Genomic DNA, 16162 nt, shown 5'->3' with positions numbered 1-16162 from the left:
CCACAATCAGGACATCCCAAGCTCCAAGCCAATCACTGCTGCATCCAGGCACAGCAGAGTACCACAACCAGGACATCCCAAGCTCCAAGCCAATCACTGCTGCATCCAGGCACAGCAGAGTACCACAATCAGGACATCCCAAGCTCCAAGCCAATCACTGTCTCCAGCATCCAGGCACAGCAGAGTACCACAACCAGGACATCCCCAACTCCAAGCCTATCCCTGCTCCATCCAGACACAGCAGAGTACCACAGACAGGCCAATCACTGCTGCATCCAGACACAGCAGAGTACCACAACCAGGACACCCCCAGGCCAATCATTGCTGCATCCAGGCACAGCAGAGTGCCACAAACATGACATGCCCAGCTCCAAGCCTATCACTGCCTGCTGCATCCAGGTACAGCAGAGTACCACAGCCAGGCAATACCAACTCCAAGCCAATCACTACTGCACCTGGGCACAGCAGAGTACCACAACCAGGGTATCCCCTACTCCAAGCCAATCACTGCTGCATCCAGGCATAGCAAAGTACCACAGCAATGACATCCCAAACTCCAAGCCAATCACTGCTGCATCCAGGCACAGCAGAGTACCACAGCCAGGCCAATCACTACTGCATCCTGACAGTGCCACAACCAGGACATCCCAACTCCCTAGCCAACCAATCACTGCTTCCAGCATCCAGGCACAGCAGAGTACCACAAGCAGGACATCTCCAGCTCTAAGCCAATCACTGCTGCATCCGGGCAGAGCAGAGTACCGCAGCCAGGCCATTCCCAGCTCCAAGCCAATCACTGCCTCCTGCATCCAGGCACAGCAGAGTACCACAACCAGGACACACCCAAGCCAATCATTGCTGCATCCGGGCACAGCAGAGTGCCTCAACCAGGACATCGCCAGCTCCAAGCCAATCACTGCTGCATCCAGGCACAGCAGAGGGCCACAGCCATGACATCCTCAGCTCCAAGCCAATCACTGCCTCCAGCATCCATGCACAGCAGAGTACCACAGCCAGGACACCCCCTAGCCAACCACTGCATCCAGGTACAGCAGAGTGCCAAAACCAGCACATGCCCAGCTCCAAGCCAATCACTGTCGGCGGCATCCTGGCGCAGCAGAGTACCACAACCGGAACATCCAACTCAAAGCCAATCACTGCTGCATCCAGGCACAGCAGAGTGTCACAACCATGACATCCCCTACTCAAAGCCAATCACTGCTGCATCCAGGCACAGCTGAGTACCACAACCATGACACCCCCACCTCTAAGTCAATCACTGCTGCATCCGGGCAGAGCAGAGTACCACAGCCAGGGCATCCCCAGCTCCAAGCCAACCACTGCTGCATCCAGACAGTGCCACAATCAGGACATCCCAATTCCCTAGCCAAGCAATCACTGCCTCCAGCATCGAGGCACAGCAGAGTACCACAGCCAGGCCATCCCCAGCTCCAAGCCAACCACTGCTGCATGCAGGCACAGCAGAGTGCCACAACCAGGACATCCCTAGCTCCAAGCCAATCACTGCTGCGTCCAGGCACAGCGGAGCCCCACAACCAGTACCTTGCCTACTGCACAAACAGTCCGGTACTTCCAGGCACAGCACAGTGTGCCAAAAAACGCGGCATCCTCAACTTCAGCTGGCGAAGGACTGCCAGCGGTACCCACGGACCCGCCAATGAACTAGGGAGCTTGGCGCATGGTGAAGAGATGACTGCTTCACCTCTCGACCAGGGCACTCCACAGATGCCACCCCGCGCTGCCCACCACTGTGCACAGCTGGAGAGAGGGAGTGAAACTCTGGTTTGTGCGGTGCGAAGGAGGAGAACGAGTGGCACGTGAACCCTACATTTGGTAGCTAGAGTTTACTTGGCACAAGCCCCACAGGAAGCCACCATCGGAATGCGGTGGATGTGCTGGAACCGCGCAGGACACGTTCAGATGGCCCACGGAGAAGGGGCGCTTTCCAGTCCCCCCTACTGAGGGTAATACTGCCACAGATATGCCCACTCCCACGTCATCCTTTAGACACGAGCAGAGACTTTACACGACATCATTACTGGCGCATGCCCCCTGACCGGAAGCAGGTGGCAGCCCCGTCTCACCTACAGAGGCGCCACGCTGGGCTTCCACACCCACCCATCGCCCACCAACACTGGATGCGTTCACACGACTATTTTCAAAGTGTGTGAACCTGTCCCCCGTGCGCTGCTGCCCCCTCGCTTCCCATATGGAGGCATGGCCCATGCTTCCCAACACCCCTCTCTTCACCTATAGTGGCCCTAGCGCCCCCCCCCCCGTCACATGTGGACACCGGTTTGATGGACGCACCCCGCATTCATCCTCAGTCTGGTTCACCCCAACCCACCCCCTCCTGGTTCACCCCACCCCGACCCAAGAACCCCAGTTTGATGCCCTTACCCCACAATCCCCCTCGCCACACCTCCTCTCCTCACCTATGGAGACCAGCTGGATGCCCTCACCCCCTCCTGGTGGTCTCAACAACCCCCCACACCATTTCACCTATGGAGACCAGCTTGACGCCCCCCCATGCTCTCACCCCCCTCTCCTAACCTATGGAAACTAGCTTGATGCCCCCCTATGGAGACCAGCTAGAGGCTCTCCCCCCCCCCCGTCTCAGCCCCCCTCCTTGACCCCCCCATACTCTCACCCCCCTCGCTCCTAACCTATGGAGACGAGCTTTATGCTTCCCCGCCCCCCCCCCCATTCACCTATGGAGACCAGCTTGATGCCCTCCCCTCCTTGACCCCCCCCCCATCTCCCCATATGCGCTCACCCACCCCCCCCCCCCGATGCCCCCCCTCTCCTCACCTATGGAGACCAGCTTGATGCTCTCCCCCCCCCCCCCCCCGTGGCCCCCCCGCTCCTCACCTATGGACACCAGCTTGATGCTCTCGCGCTCCAGGAACTCGAGCGCCACGGACACGTTCTCCAGCTGCATCTGGCGGAAGGTGAGCCGCTGGTTGTACCCCGTGGACCCCCCTGGACGCCCCGTGGACCCCCGCAGACCCCCCTCTCCTCACCTATGGAGACCAGCTTGATGCTCTCGCGCTCCAGGAACTCGAGCGCCACGGACACGTTCTCCAGCTGCATCTGGCGGAAGGTGGGCCGCTGGTTGTACTTGCGGTACATCTTCTTCTGGCTCAGCACCTCGAGGAGGGCGATGAGGCGCAGGCCGTCGCTCAGGTCGGCCTGCAGGTTGGCGATGCGCTTCTGCACGCACTTCAGGTGCTCGTTGCACCAGCGCGTGAAGGTGTTCTGCTGGATCTTCTTCCAGGGCGCGTCCTCCGCCAGGTCCTTCTCCGTGGCCGGCATCTCCGCCTCCTTGTCCGTCGCAGCTCCGCCGCCGCCGCCCGACTGCGCCGCCAGCCGCCCGACGCCGCTCATTATAAGCCCTCGGTGGGAGCGCCCCGCCCGGGGGAGGAGGAGGAGGAGGAGGAGGAAGGCTCCGGGCTTTAAAGGCGAAGGCACCTAGAGGAGAGGAGACAAGAGCAGAGGGTCAGAGGGCTGCAGGCACCGGCAACGCGCTGCGAGGCGCAGCAACAATGAGCGCACAGACTCACTCACAATCACTCACATACACACACACTCACATACACACACAGAATCACACACTCACTAACATACACACAGTCACTCACATAATCACTCACAATCACTCACTTACATACACTGCCTCACATTCACATACATACACACACAATCACTCACATACACACACAATCACTTACATACATTGCCTCACATTCACAATCACTCACATTCTCACATACACACACAATCACTCACATACACACACAATCACTCACATACATACACTGCCTCACATTCACATTCACTCACATACACACACAATCACACATACACACAGTCACTCATTCACATACACACACAATCACTCACATACACACAATCACTCACATAAACTGCCTCACATTCACACTCACTCACATACACACACACTGCCTAACATTCACACTCACTTACACACACACTCATACACTGCCTCACATACACACACACTGCCTAACATTCACTCATACACTGACACACACTCACTCACATACACTGCCTCACACAGAGGCACAAACACAGAACATAACACCCCCTCCCCCCTCGGGGGACTAAGAACGAGGGCAGAAACGCGGCACACATAACGGAGAACTAGAATTCAAGGACAACACAAACAAGCACTGCTCCACTCAAGGGCGGGGCTTGACTCTGAAGTGTTGGGCGAGGCACCTCGGGGTATGGAGTCGATGTGGAGTCAGGGGGTCTGCAGGGCGTCTTCGGACACGGCCGCCGCCAGCAGTGTGCCAAAGATCACACCGGCAGCCGAATGCATGCCGCATAACTTTATACACACCGAGGGGAGGGCTCCGAGGGCGGGGCCTGCCTTAAAGGCAAACAGAGCCTGCAGAGCCGTGCCAGCGCTGTCTGTGCGCCCAGAGGACACACGTGAGGTGCAGGGGCTGCGGCGTGTGTGGTGAAGGCAGACACGTGTGATACAACATTCACCAGCAACACAAACCAAAGGACGCAGCTGCAGGGGACGGCAGACACACAGGTGACGTCACACACGGCTCCTAGTCACCAGTCTGCAGACACACAGGGCCAGGGGTCTCACACGCGGCAGTCAGCCACCAGTATGTCAGAAGTCACTCTGCAGACACACAGCTTACAAGCCGGCAGTGGAGGCATACAGTGAGAGTCAGTCTGCAGACACACAACTTACAAGCCGGCAGTGGAGGCACACACTGAGAGTCACTCTGCAGACACACAGCTTACAAGCCGGCAGTGGAGGCACACACTGAGAGGCAGTCTGCAGACACACGACTTACAAGACGGCAGTGGAGACACACACTGAGAGGCAGTCTGCAGACACACAACTTACAAGACGGCAGTGGAGGCACACACTGAGAGGCAGTCTGCAGAAACACAACTTACAAGCCGGTAGTGGAGGCATACAATGAGAGTCAGTCTGCAGACACACAACTTACAAGCCGGCAGTGGAGGCACACACTGAGAGGCAGTCTGCAGACACACGACTTACAAGACGGCAGTGGAGGCACACACTGAGAGGCAGTCTGCAGACACACGACTTACAAGACGGCAGTGGAGACACACACTGAGAGGCAGTCTGCAGACACACAACTTACAAGACGGCAGTGGAGGCACACACTGAGAGGCAGTCTGCAGAAACACAACTTACAAGCCGGTAGTGGAGGCATACAATGAGAGTCAGTCTGCAGACACACAACTTACAAGCCGGCAGTGGAGGCACACACTGAGAGGCAGTCTGCAGACACACGACTTACAAGACGGCAGTGGAGGCACACACTGAGAGGCAGTCTGCAGACACACAACTTACAAGACGGCAGTGGAGGCACACACTGAGAGGCAGTCTGCAGAAACACAACTTACAAGCCGGCAGTGGAGGCACACACTGAGAGGCAGTCTGCAGACACACGCACTTACAAGCCGGCAGTGGAGGTACACACTGAGAGGCAGTCTGCAGACACACAACTTACAAGACGGCAGTGGAGGCACACACTGAGAGGCAGTCTGCAGACACACAACTTACAAGACGGCAGTGGAGGCACACACTGAGAAGCAGTCTGCAGACACACAACTTACAAGCCGGTAGTGGAGGCACACACTGAGAGGCAGTCTGCAGACACACGACTTACAAGACGGCAGTGGAGGCATACAGTGAGAGTCAGTCTGCAAACACACAACTTACAAGCCGGCAGTGGAGGCACACACTGAGAGGCAGTCTGCAGACACACAACTTACAAGCCGGCAGTGGAGGCACACACTGAGAGGCAGTCTGCAGACACACAACTTACAAGACGGCAGTGGAGGCACACACTGAGAGGCACTCTGCAGACACACAACTTACAAGCCGGCAGTGGAGGCACACACTGAGAGGCAGTCTGCAGACACACGACTTACAAGACGGCAGTGGAGACACACACTGAGAGGCAGTCTGCAGACACACAACTTACAAGACGGCAGTGGAGGCACACACTGAGAGGCAGTCTGCAGAAACACAACTTACAAGCCGGCAGTGGAGGCACACACTGAGAGGCAGTCTGCAGACACGCGACTTACAAGCCGGCAGTGGAGGTACACACTGAGAGGCAGTCTGCAGACACACAACTTACAAGACGGCAGTGGAGACACACACTGAGAGGCAGTCTGCAGACACACAACTTACAAGACGGCAGTGGAGGCACACACTGGGAGGCAGTCTGCAGACACACAACTTACAAGCCGGTAGTGGAGGCACACACTGAGAGGCAGTCTGCAGACACACGACTTACAAGACGGCAGTGGAGGCATACAGTGAGAGTCAGTCTGCAGACACACAACTTACAAGCCGGCAGTGGAGGCACACACTGAGAGGCAGTCTGCAGACACTCAACTTACAAGCCGGCAGTGGAGGCACACACTGAGAGGCAGTCTGCAGACACACAACTTACAAGACGGCAGTGGAGGCACACAGTGAGAGTCAGTCTGCAGACACACAACTTACAAGATGGCAGTGGAGGCACACAGTGAGAGCCAGTCTGCAGACATACAACTTACAAGACGGCAGTGGAGGCACACACTGAGAGGCAGTCTGCAGACACACAACTTACAAGCCGGCAGTGGAGGCACACACTGAGAGGCAGTCTGCAGACACACGACTTACAAGACGGCAGTGGAGGCACACACTGAGAGGCGTTCTGCAGACACACAACTTACAAGCCGGCAGCGGAGGCACACAGTGAGAGTCAGTCTGCAGACACACAACTTACAAGCCGGCAGTTGACGCACACACTGAGAGTCAGTCTGCATACACACAACTTACACGCCGGCAGCGGAGGCACACAGTGAGAGTCAGTCTGCAGACACACAACTTACAAGCCGGCAGCGGAGGCACACACTGAGAGGCAGTCTGCAGACACACGACTTACAATACGGCAGTGGAGGCACACAGTGAGAGTCTGTCTGCGGACACACAACTTACAAGACGGCAGTGAGTGGAGGCACACACTGAGAGTCAGTCTGCAGACACACAACTTACAAGCCGGCAGTGGAGGCACACACTGAGAGGCAGTCTGCAGACACACGACTTACAAGCCGGCAGTGGAGGCACACACTGAGAGGCAGTCTGCAGACACACAGCTTACAAGCCGGCAGTGGAGGCACACCCTGAGAGGCAGTCTGCAGACACACAACTTACAAGACGGCAGTGGAGGCACACACTGAGAGGCAGTCTGCAGACACACAACTTACAAGCCGGCAGTGGAGGCACACCCTGAGAGGCAGTCTGCAGGCACACAACTTACAAGCCGGCAGTGGAGGCACACACTGAGAGTCAGACTGCAGACACACAACTTACAAGACGGTAGTGGAGGCACACACTGTGAGGCAGTCTGCAGACACACGACTTACAAGACGGCAGTGGAGGCACACACTGAGAGGCAGTCTGCAGGCACACAACTTACAAGCCCTTGGCAGTGGAGGCACACACTGAGAGGCAGTCTGCAGACACACGACTTACAAGACGGCAGTGGAGGCACACACTGAGAGGCAGTCTGCAGACACACAACTTACAAGACGGCAGTGGAGGCATACACTGAGAGTCAGTCTGCAGACACACAACTTACAAGCCGGCAGTGGAGGCACACACTGAGAGGCAGTCTGCAGGCACACAACTTACAAGCCCTTGGCAGTGGAGGCACACACTGAGAGGCAGTCTGCAGACACACGACTTACAAGACGGCAGTGGAGTCACACACTGAGAGGCAGTCTGCAGACACACAACTTACAAGACGGCAGTGGAGGCATACACTGAGAGTCAGTCTGCAGACACACAACTTACAAGCCGGCAGTGGAGGCACACACTGAGAGGCTGGGCTTACTTATGTAGGCGACAAAAGAATGCAAACAGGGCTGCGAGGACTGTAAGATATGTTCGCACAAAGAAAAAGCCAATTCCTATATTTGGGATTTTTCTATCCTTCGAGAGCTCTCTCAAAATATAACTGCTTTTTTTTAGTCCTGCTCGGTGTACCCTGAATTTACACAACTAATAAAACAAAACATATTTAAGCAAACCACGCCAGGCTTTTATTCTGTTGCAGACACGCGTCCTTCAAGAGTGCATCAACTGGGGACATTAGCAGTGCCTGGCAAGGGTTTCACGTCATCAGTAACAGGTGAACTCCTGAATATATGCAGCAAACAGCAACTGCATCTCCTTGACCCAATATTCTCCAACATTTCTGCTCTAGAACCCAGGGAACCATTGCACATCCCATGGTCTGACCATTTCCTAAACCCGTTCACCTGGAAACCACCACTGAGACTCCACAAGCCCCGCCGACACGCAATCAAGAAAGACCCTGGTCCAAACTCCCGCTGGATAGCTGGAAAAGCCTATAAGAGCTCTCAGCCCCCACACACGATCCGGACCCCTCAGTGGCGGACAGACATTTTTCACTCTGGATTGAAAACTAACTCGACCACGTTCTACCCAGGAAAATAGTAGGAAAAAAACAGCAGACCCTTCAAACCCCCCCTGGTTCACTTCTGAACTCAGGGACCAAAGAAATCAATGCAAAAAGTTAGACCACTCATGGAGGAAAGATTGGGCCAATAACAAGAAATCTGAATATAGAACAGCCATTAGGTCCTACAAAGCCTCCCTCAAAGCTACCCAGGCTGCCTTTTTCGATGAGAAAATTCGATCCTCCACAAACTCATCCAGAGAGACCTTCCGTATTGTTAAGGAACTCCTTAAAGTCACAGATCCGCCCCTCATGCCCGACACTTTAAGCCTCAGATGCAACCAACTTGCGGAATTTTTCTCCACAAAAATTCAAAACATCCTAAAAAGTCTCCCAACCACAGACCAGCCACCAGAACCCAGTTCTCCCAGTGCCCCAAATGTCTCGCCGCACCTTGACTCCTTCTCTCCAATCACCAGGGAGGGATTCCTCACAATTCTCGAATCAATAAAAAGTGGTTCCCCTGTCGACCCCGCACCACTCAACATCCTGAAATTAGTGACTTCAACCATCACCCCATTAGCTACTGACTTAATCAACTCCTCTCTCTCCCAAGGCACTGTCCCGCCAAGGTGGAAAAGAGCCATAGTAAAAGCCCTACTAAAAAAGCCCCAGTCCGCCTTCCTGGAAGCACGTGAACTGCTTCGCGGCTCCCAGACAGGCTTCCGCCCTGGCCAGGGCACAGACACAGCCCTGATAGCGGTGGTTGAAGAGGCAAGGCAGATTTTGGACTCAGGAGGCTCAGCAGCGGTGATCCTCCTAGACCTAAGCGCAGCCTTCGATACGGTTGATCACCGTATCCTTATCCAACGCCTCAGCAGTTTAGGAGTCTCGGACTCAGCCCTTGAATGGTTAAAATCCTTCATAGACAACAGAACCTTCCAGGTCTCCGAAGGCAGCATGCGTTCCACGGCAATCCCTCTCTAGTGCGGCGTACCGCAGGGCTCGTCCCTGAGCCCGACACTTTTTAACGCATACATGTCACCACTGGAAGACATCGTCACCCCTTTTGGGATCAAACTGATCACATACGCAGACGACACACAATTGGTCGTCTCACTTAACCAGTCAGAGCATTCCTCTGGGAACCTACGATTCTGTCTCTCAGAAATCTTTAGCTGGACGAATAAATCCCTCCTAAAACTTAACGGAGATAAACCGGAGCTAATGCTGCTGGGCCACAAAACCACATCTATCCTGAACTCCTTGTGGCCTACATGCATGGGATCAATTCCCCTCCCAAAAAATGAAATTAAAAGTCTTGGTGTCTGGCTCGACCAAGACCTTTCTTTCCAAACCCAAGCAAAGAAAACCGCCGGCGTGTGCTTCGGCCTACTACGCACCGCACGGAAAATCCTCCCTCTCTTACCTCCCCACTCCAGAAAACTCCTCATTCAGGGCCTCATCCTCTCTAGGCTGGATTATAGCAACGCCCTATACCTAGGTGCCCCAGAGACCATCATAAACAAACTCCAACTCATCCAGAACTCGGCAGCGAGACTTTTCACAGGAACACCAAAAAGACTCTCAGCTAAACCCGCCCTTAGATCCCTTCATTGGCTCCCAATACGGGAAATAATCAAATTTAAGTCCCTGTGTATAATGCACACATCACTTCAGGGCAAGGGCCCCCCCATTCTGAGAGGTCTGATCACCCCCTACAAAGCCAACAGAGCATTAAGATCTGACCACCTTTACTTTGCAAACACTCCCAGAATAAAGAAGGCACGAACAGGCGGACACCTCTTCTCCCTCAATGCCGCAAAGCTATGGAACTCCCTCCCCCTCAATATTCGGAAAGAATCCAACCTCCTAAAATTCCGCAAGCTCCTAAAAACCTTCCTTTTCCCCTGAGCCTTCGTTTCTTCTGCGAAAATCCATACTCATAGCGCTGGGACGCCCACGGGTAGCCACGCGCTCTACAACTCCAATTCCATTCCATTCCATTCCAACTGGGAAGGGACCGGGTAGGATTCGCTAATTCTCTGCCACTGCACCGGACCGGATGTAGCCCGTTTGGTTAAGTGACCTTTAATCCCTTTGAGTTAAAATAATGTATCTGTATTGAGCTAGAGAGAATTAGCCAGTGGTACGTGGAATATACTGCACCCCTGGTAAATTCGTATTTACACACATGGCGCTGCTGCTGCACAATGACAGCGGCCCTACGTGTGCCTTTTGTGAGCATACACACAGGTTCCAACACTCTGGACTGCACACACAGAGATGTGCCGCTGAATCCAAGAAAGAGGAAGGGAGGAACACGGGTCTGCCTTCGGATATCTTCCAGTGGCAATCACACACAGCTTCCCAACATCTTGGATAACAGACGACTACAGTGGTGTAAATAGGTGGTCTGGCGGGGAGCATAGAAGCACAAGGAGAGACAGAGCTGAGGTGGTCTGGAGAGGAGCATAGAAGCACAAGGAGATACAGAGCTGAGGTGGTCTGGAGGGGAGCATAGAAGCACAAGGAGAGACAGAGCAACCCAGAGACTGAGGTGGTCTGGAGAGGAGCATAGATGCACAAGGAGAGACAGAGCAACACAGAGACTGAGGCGGTCTGGAGAGGAGCATAGAAGCACAAGGAGATATAGAGCAACATAGAGACTGAGGCGGGTTGGAGAGGAGCCTAGAAGCACAAGGAGATACAGAGCAACACAGAGACGAAGGTGGTCTGGAGAGGAGCGAAGAAGGGCATGGTGAGACAGAGCACCATGGAGACCGGGGCAGGCAGCATAGAGGCACAGAGAGAGACACGGAAAAGTTAGGGCGCACAGAAGCACACAATGAGACAGAGCAGCACAGAGACTGAGGGTCGAGAAGCACACTGCAACACAGAACAACGTGGCGATGGGAGGAGGCAGAGAAGCACAAGAGGCAGATGCTGAAAAACACATGCACTCTTGTTGAGTGTTTAACTAAAAAGAAAAGTAGTACCAAAAAAATGAGCAGTGTAAAGACACATTAATGCACCCATGTTCCAGGGGAGCGACAAACTCATGATGAAGTAAAGCCCACAACCGCCATCAAATAAGAAACAAGCCAATGATAGTGAGAATGAGGCAAACCAATGGTAAAGAATGGACGGGCTCTAAACCCACTGTAAGCTAGCAAAAGGAGTTAGAACAGACAGCGCATGCGCTGACTTAGGCGAGACGTAAAACCTGGCCAAGGGCTGCATTTGACTTTAGTGTTTGACGGTTACCAGGAGCACTGGTAAAATCTACTTGTGCCTTCGTCCCGTCTCGCCCAAAATACGCATCCATGTTACCCTAATTCGCATTGTGATTGGGTCAATCACCAAAGCAAGTTTAATACAGTGTGTTGCACGATAAAAACAAAGATGTTCTAGGCACTACAGGTCTATGGTGATAAAGCCTTGGCCCAAGGAGTTGATAGGAGTGAATAGGAGTCGACATAAACACACATTTGAGTCATTAAGAGCACAGTGCAAGCAGCATTGCAAAAGCACTACAGCTTGTATATCTCTCACACCTGCTAATGAGTGTGCTTTTGTTCCTAATTTGTAGGCAGTGATACCCCAAATATGTACTTGTTGCATGAACTCACTGGAGGTAAAAATGTGCACACAAATGGAGAAAGCGCAAATTGTGTTCAGCCAATGAAATGCACAAGTGCAGTAATGTTTTCGCGCCCATTTCTAGGTCTGGCCTAGAGACAGCTTTAAGTGTTCCCCATAATTAAGGTAATCGAAAACATTTTTAAATAAAAAAGAGCTACTGGGTGCATAAATGGAAATGGCCTGCTGTTTTGTTTGTTCTTCTTTGCACTTCTTAGTCTGCAATCTGAGGGTGTCCTGGCTGCAGGTGTAGAAAGAGCCACCAGAGGCGGTGAGCTTGTCTGTATGACAAATGGGGGGTGCTGGTTGTGAAGGCTTTGTAAATTATACGGCTGCGTTTGAAGACAGTGCGGGCTGGCAACAGAGTTCCATCAGGATGAGGGTGATGTGGTCATATTTCTTCAGGCCCTGGATGAGACGTGCTGTGGCGTACAGAAAGCCCCCTAAGGGGTGCCAGTGTTAATTCTGGGAGGCGGTGCACTAGGGCATTACTACCATCGTGATACAAGAGTGCAAGAGCTTTAACAACAGTTTTGAAGTTACTTTCCGGAAGAAACAATTTCACTTTCTTTAGGTGAGGGAGCAGGTATCAGGCCATCTTTGTTTTTATCAGCAATGTGTTCTTTGAGGGTGAGGCTGGTGTCCATGGTGAATCCAAATGACTAGGCCTGGGCGGTAAATTCCGTTCCGCTCACAGAATTTGCGGAATTTGGGTAATTTTGCATTCCACAGAGAACGCGGAATTGGCCAAAATTCCACGATCCACTGCTTTGTGGAATTTTTTGCTTGTACCCGCTTTCAAAATGCGTGTTCGCGAGATATTTCCCCCTGAGCATGCAAACAGTGTTCGCGAACAGGAAAAAAGCATTGTGAATGGGCGGAACAAGCAATTCGCGTGTTCGCGGAACTCTGCGTTCTCACTGAGATTTTTTACCATTTTGCAAAGCTTTGCATAGCGCGACTACGCAAATTCTGCCAACCCCTACAAATGACTTGGCATTCCGTGAAAGCTGGGCTTCAAAGCCGTCAAGGTTCATGTAATTGAGCTGGTTTGAACTGTGTTGGGTTTGTTGTCCTTGGCAAGTAACACAAATGTTGTCTAGGTTGGGTGGCCCTTCAGGTGGATGCTGGACTTCCAGGTCTGGATGGTGTGCAAGCAGAGTTTGAGGTGCTGGATCTCTGAAGTAGAAACCACTTTCAAGTGGAGTTGTGTATCATTGGCATGTGGGTGAATCTTGAAGCTGTTCCCTGTGTGCAGAGCATCAAGAGCTCCAAGTAAAGGTTGAAAACGATAGGAGACAGAATGGAACCCTGGGAGACTCCACGTGTGATCGGGATCTCTTGTGACTAGGAGGTGTCTATGTGAACAAACCGGTGTTGGTTGGAAAGGTAAGAGGACCAGTGAAGGACACTGGCCTCTGAGTCCCATCTGAGACTACAGGATACATATGAAAGTTGTATTGCTGACTGCGTTAAAGGGAGCTGTAAGGTGCAGAACATCAGGAGGCAGAGTCATCTTCGTCTGTGGTCAACAAGACATTGTCTGTGATGTTTAAAGTATCGGTCTCTGTGATGCGGTGTGATCTGAAGCCAGACTGGTAAACACGCAGGAGATGGTTAGCACTGATGCAAGGATAGAGTTGAACACATACTGCTTTTTCATTGATCTTGCCAATGAGTGGTACATGAGTGATGGGCCAGTAGTTGGTGAGGTCTTCAAGTCTAGGGTAGGTTTCTCCAGGAGTGAAAGGATCGGGCTTGACTTGAGAGCTTCTGATGAGATGCCTCCAGTGAGGGAGCAGTGAGTGGTACCTGACTGATGGGCTAGTAGTTGGCGAAGTCTTCAGGGTCTAGGGTAAGTTTCTCCAACAGTGACAGGATCCGCCCTGACTTGAGAGCTTCTGAGAGACACCGCGAGTGAGGGAGGTAGTGAGTGGACGTGAGTGATGGGACAGTATTTGGCGAAGTCTTTGGGGCCTAGGGTAGGTTTCTCCAGCAGTGACAGGATCCGCCCTGACTTGAGAGCTTCTGAGAGACACCTTGAGTGAGGGAGGTAGTGAGTGGTTTGTGAGTGATGGGCCATTATTTGGTGCGGTCTTGGGGGTCTAGGGTAGGTTTCTCCAGCAGTGACAGGATCGAACCCGACTTGAGAGCTTCTGAGAAGATACTTTGAGTGAGGGAGGCAGTGAGTGGTACATGAGTGATGGGCCAGTAGTTGGCAAAGTCTTCGGGTGTAGGGTAGGTTTCTCCAGCAGTGACAGGATCTGGCTTGACTTGAGAGCTTCTGAGAAGATACCTCGAGTGAGGGAGGCATTGAGTGGTACGTGAGTGATGGGCCAGTAGTTGGCTAGGTCTTTGGGGTCTAGAGTAGGTTTCTCCAGAAGTGACAGGATCAGGCCTGACTTGAGAGCTTCTGAGAAGATACTTTGAGTGAGGGAGGCAGTGAGTGGTACGTGAATGATGGGCCAGTAGTTGGCAAAGTCTTCGGGTGTAGGGTAGGTTTCTCCAGAAGTGAAAGGATCGAGCCTGACTTGAGAGCTTCTGAGAAGATACCTCGAGTGAGGGAGGCATTGAGTGGTACGTGAGTGATGGGCCAGTAGTTGGCTAGGTCTTTGGGGTCTAGAGTAGGTTTCTCCAGAAGTGACAGGATCAGGCCTGACTTGAGAGCTTCTGAGAAGATACTTTGAGTGAGGGAGGCAGTGAGTGGTACGTGAATGATGGGCCAGTAGTTGGCAAAGTCTTCGGGTGTAGGGTAGGTTTCTCCAGAAGTGAAAGGATCGAGCCTGACTTGAGAGCTTCTGAGAAGATACCTCGAGTGAGGGAGGCAGTGAGTGGTACGTGAGTGATGGGCCAGTAGTTGATGAGGTCTTCGGGGTCTAGTGTAGGTTTCTCCAGAAGTGACAGGATCGAGCCTGACTTAAGAGCTTCTTGGAAGATGCCTTGAGTGAGGGAGGCAATGACAATGGTAATTTTTTTTACGGTTGTATATTTTTATTGCAAACATTTGGGTGCGACTCTTAGGCAGTGGCATGATTATTCCCCTTATTTTTTTACTTTTTTATGGCACATATTTGCAACAAAAAAAACAGCATTGGTAGAATAATTCGGCCTGGTAATGGCTTGTTTTGTTTGAGGTTTGTGCAAAACTTCTTTTGTGGGGAGCTGCTGGGCACTAATCAATCTAAAAAAATATCTGAAAGAATGTTGGTCTCCAAGAGCACACATTACCACTGAGTCCCTGAGCTGAATGAAGGGAACTGCTTTGTCTGTGGATGCGCTGATTGTCAAAGGGCAGAATGGCATGAGTGGGCAGACATCGCCCCTGTTGGCTGCTGTAGTGGGCGCAAGGAAAATGTGAATGAAACAATAACAGCCCAGTGGTTGAAAACGGCTGTCTGAAAGTCCCATCTAGTTTGTATATTATAGTAAAATCAAAGGGGCTTGGCCAATCAATGCAGACATACAAATAACCATGGCACCGGCTTGCCAAGGCCAGACCTGCTGTCTTGTTGGGTTCGGGCTCTGATCCCAACCCCCATGGAGTCCAGTGACTGAGCCCCGGCGTGGCTCCCCCCCACCAGGCCAACCCCCCTGCTGGCAGCTCCAGCAGTAGGCCGCACCGTAGTGGCAGAGCGTCTAATGATGGGGCCCCTGCAGAATGTGATGAGGGGCCCCCGCCTCCGTATCTCATAGATGGTAAGTAGGCATAGCTTGATTAGGGCCCCTCTAGGGTTGAGGGCCCCCCACCCCTTGCGCCGCAGGGGCTCGTGTTACGCCCCTACCTCACCTGCTTGCCACACCAGTGACCTCACCATGGGCGAGGCGCTGCGAACTCCAGCCCGGAGGCGCTAGGACTATGTCTTCCATCCTGCGCAGACAGACAGACACTGGTGGCCGCCGGCGCAGGGCTGCTCAGAGCACGGAGTACAGCGCGGGCGAGTGGTAACACGCAGCAGGCAGACATACCGGCCTGGCATACCTGCCTGCCGCCGGGCACG

At 53.0% G+C, this 16162-nt stretch overlaps 1 protein-coding gene across 9 annotated transcripts in view; it reads right to left on the bottom strand.

Moving 5' to 3' along the window:
• FLNA (filamin A) overlaps positions 1 to 16162 on the bottom strand; it is a 539816-nt gene that overhangs the window by 184532 nt on the left and 339122 nt on the right. For 5 of the 9 annotated variants that reach the window (XM_078664611.1, XM_078664610.1, XM_078664613.1 and 2 more), the window contains exon 2: positions 3045 to 3492. In XM_078664611.1, the coding sequence (XP_078520737.1) occupies positions 3045 to 3408 (364 nt within the window). In that variant the 5' untranslated portion in view covers positions 3409 to 3492. Of the gene's footprint in view, positions 1 to 2892; positions 2985 to 3044; positions 3493 to 16162 lie in introns of those variants that run through there. The other 4 variants (XM_078664615.1, XM_078664617.1, XM_078664618.1 and 1 more) reach the window with 2 other exon arrangements.

Source organism: Lissotriton helveticus, chromosome 10 (assembly GCF_964261635.1).
Source record: "Lissotriton helveticus chromosome 10, aLisHel1.1, whole genome shotgun sequence".
Classification (NCBI taxonomy): Eukaryota; Metazoa; Chordata; class Amphibia; order Caudata; family Salamandridae; genus Lissotriton; species Lissotriton helveticus.
The sequence above is the reverse complement of the archived record's forward strand: the minus strand, read 5'-3'. Positions and strand labels throughout refer to the sequence as shown.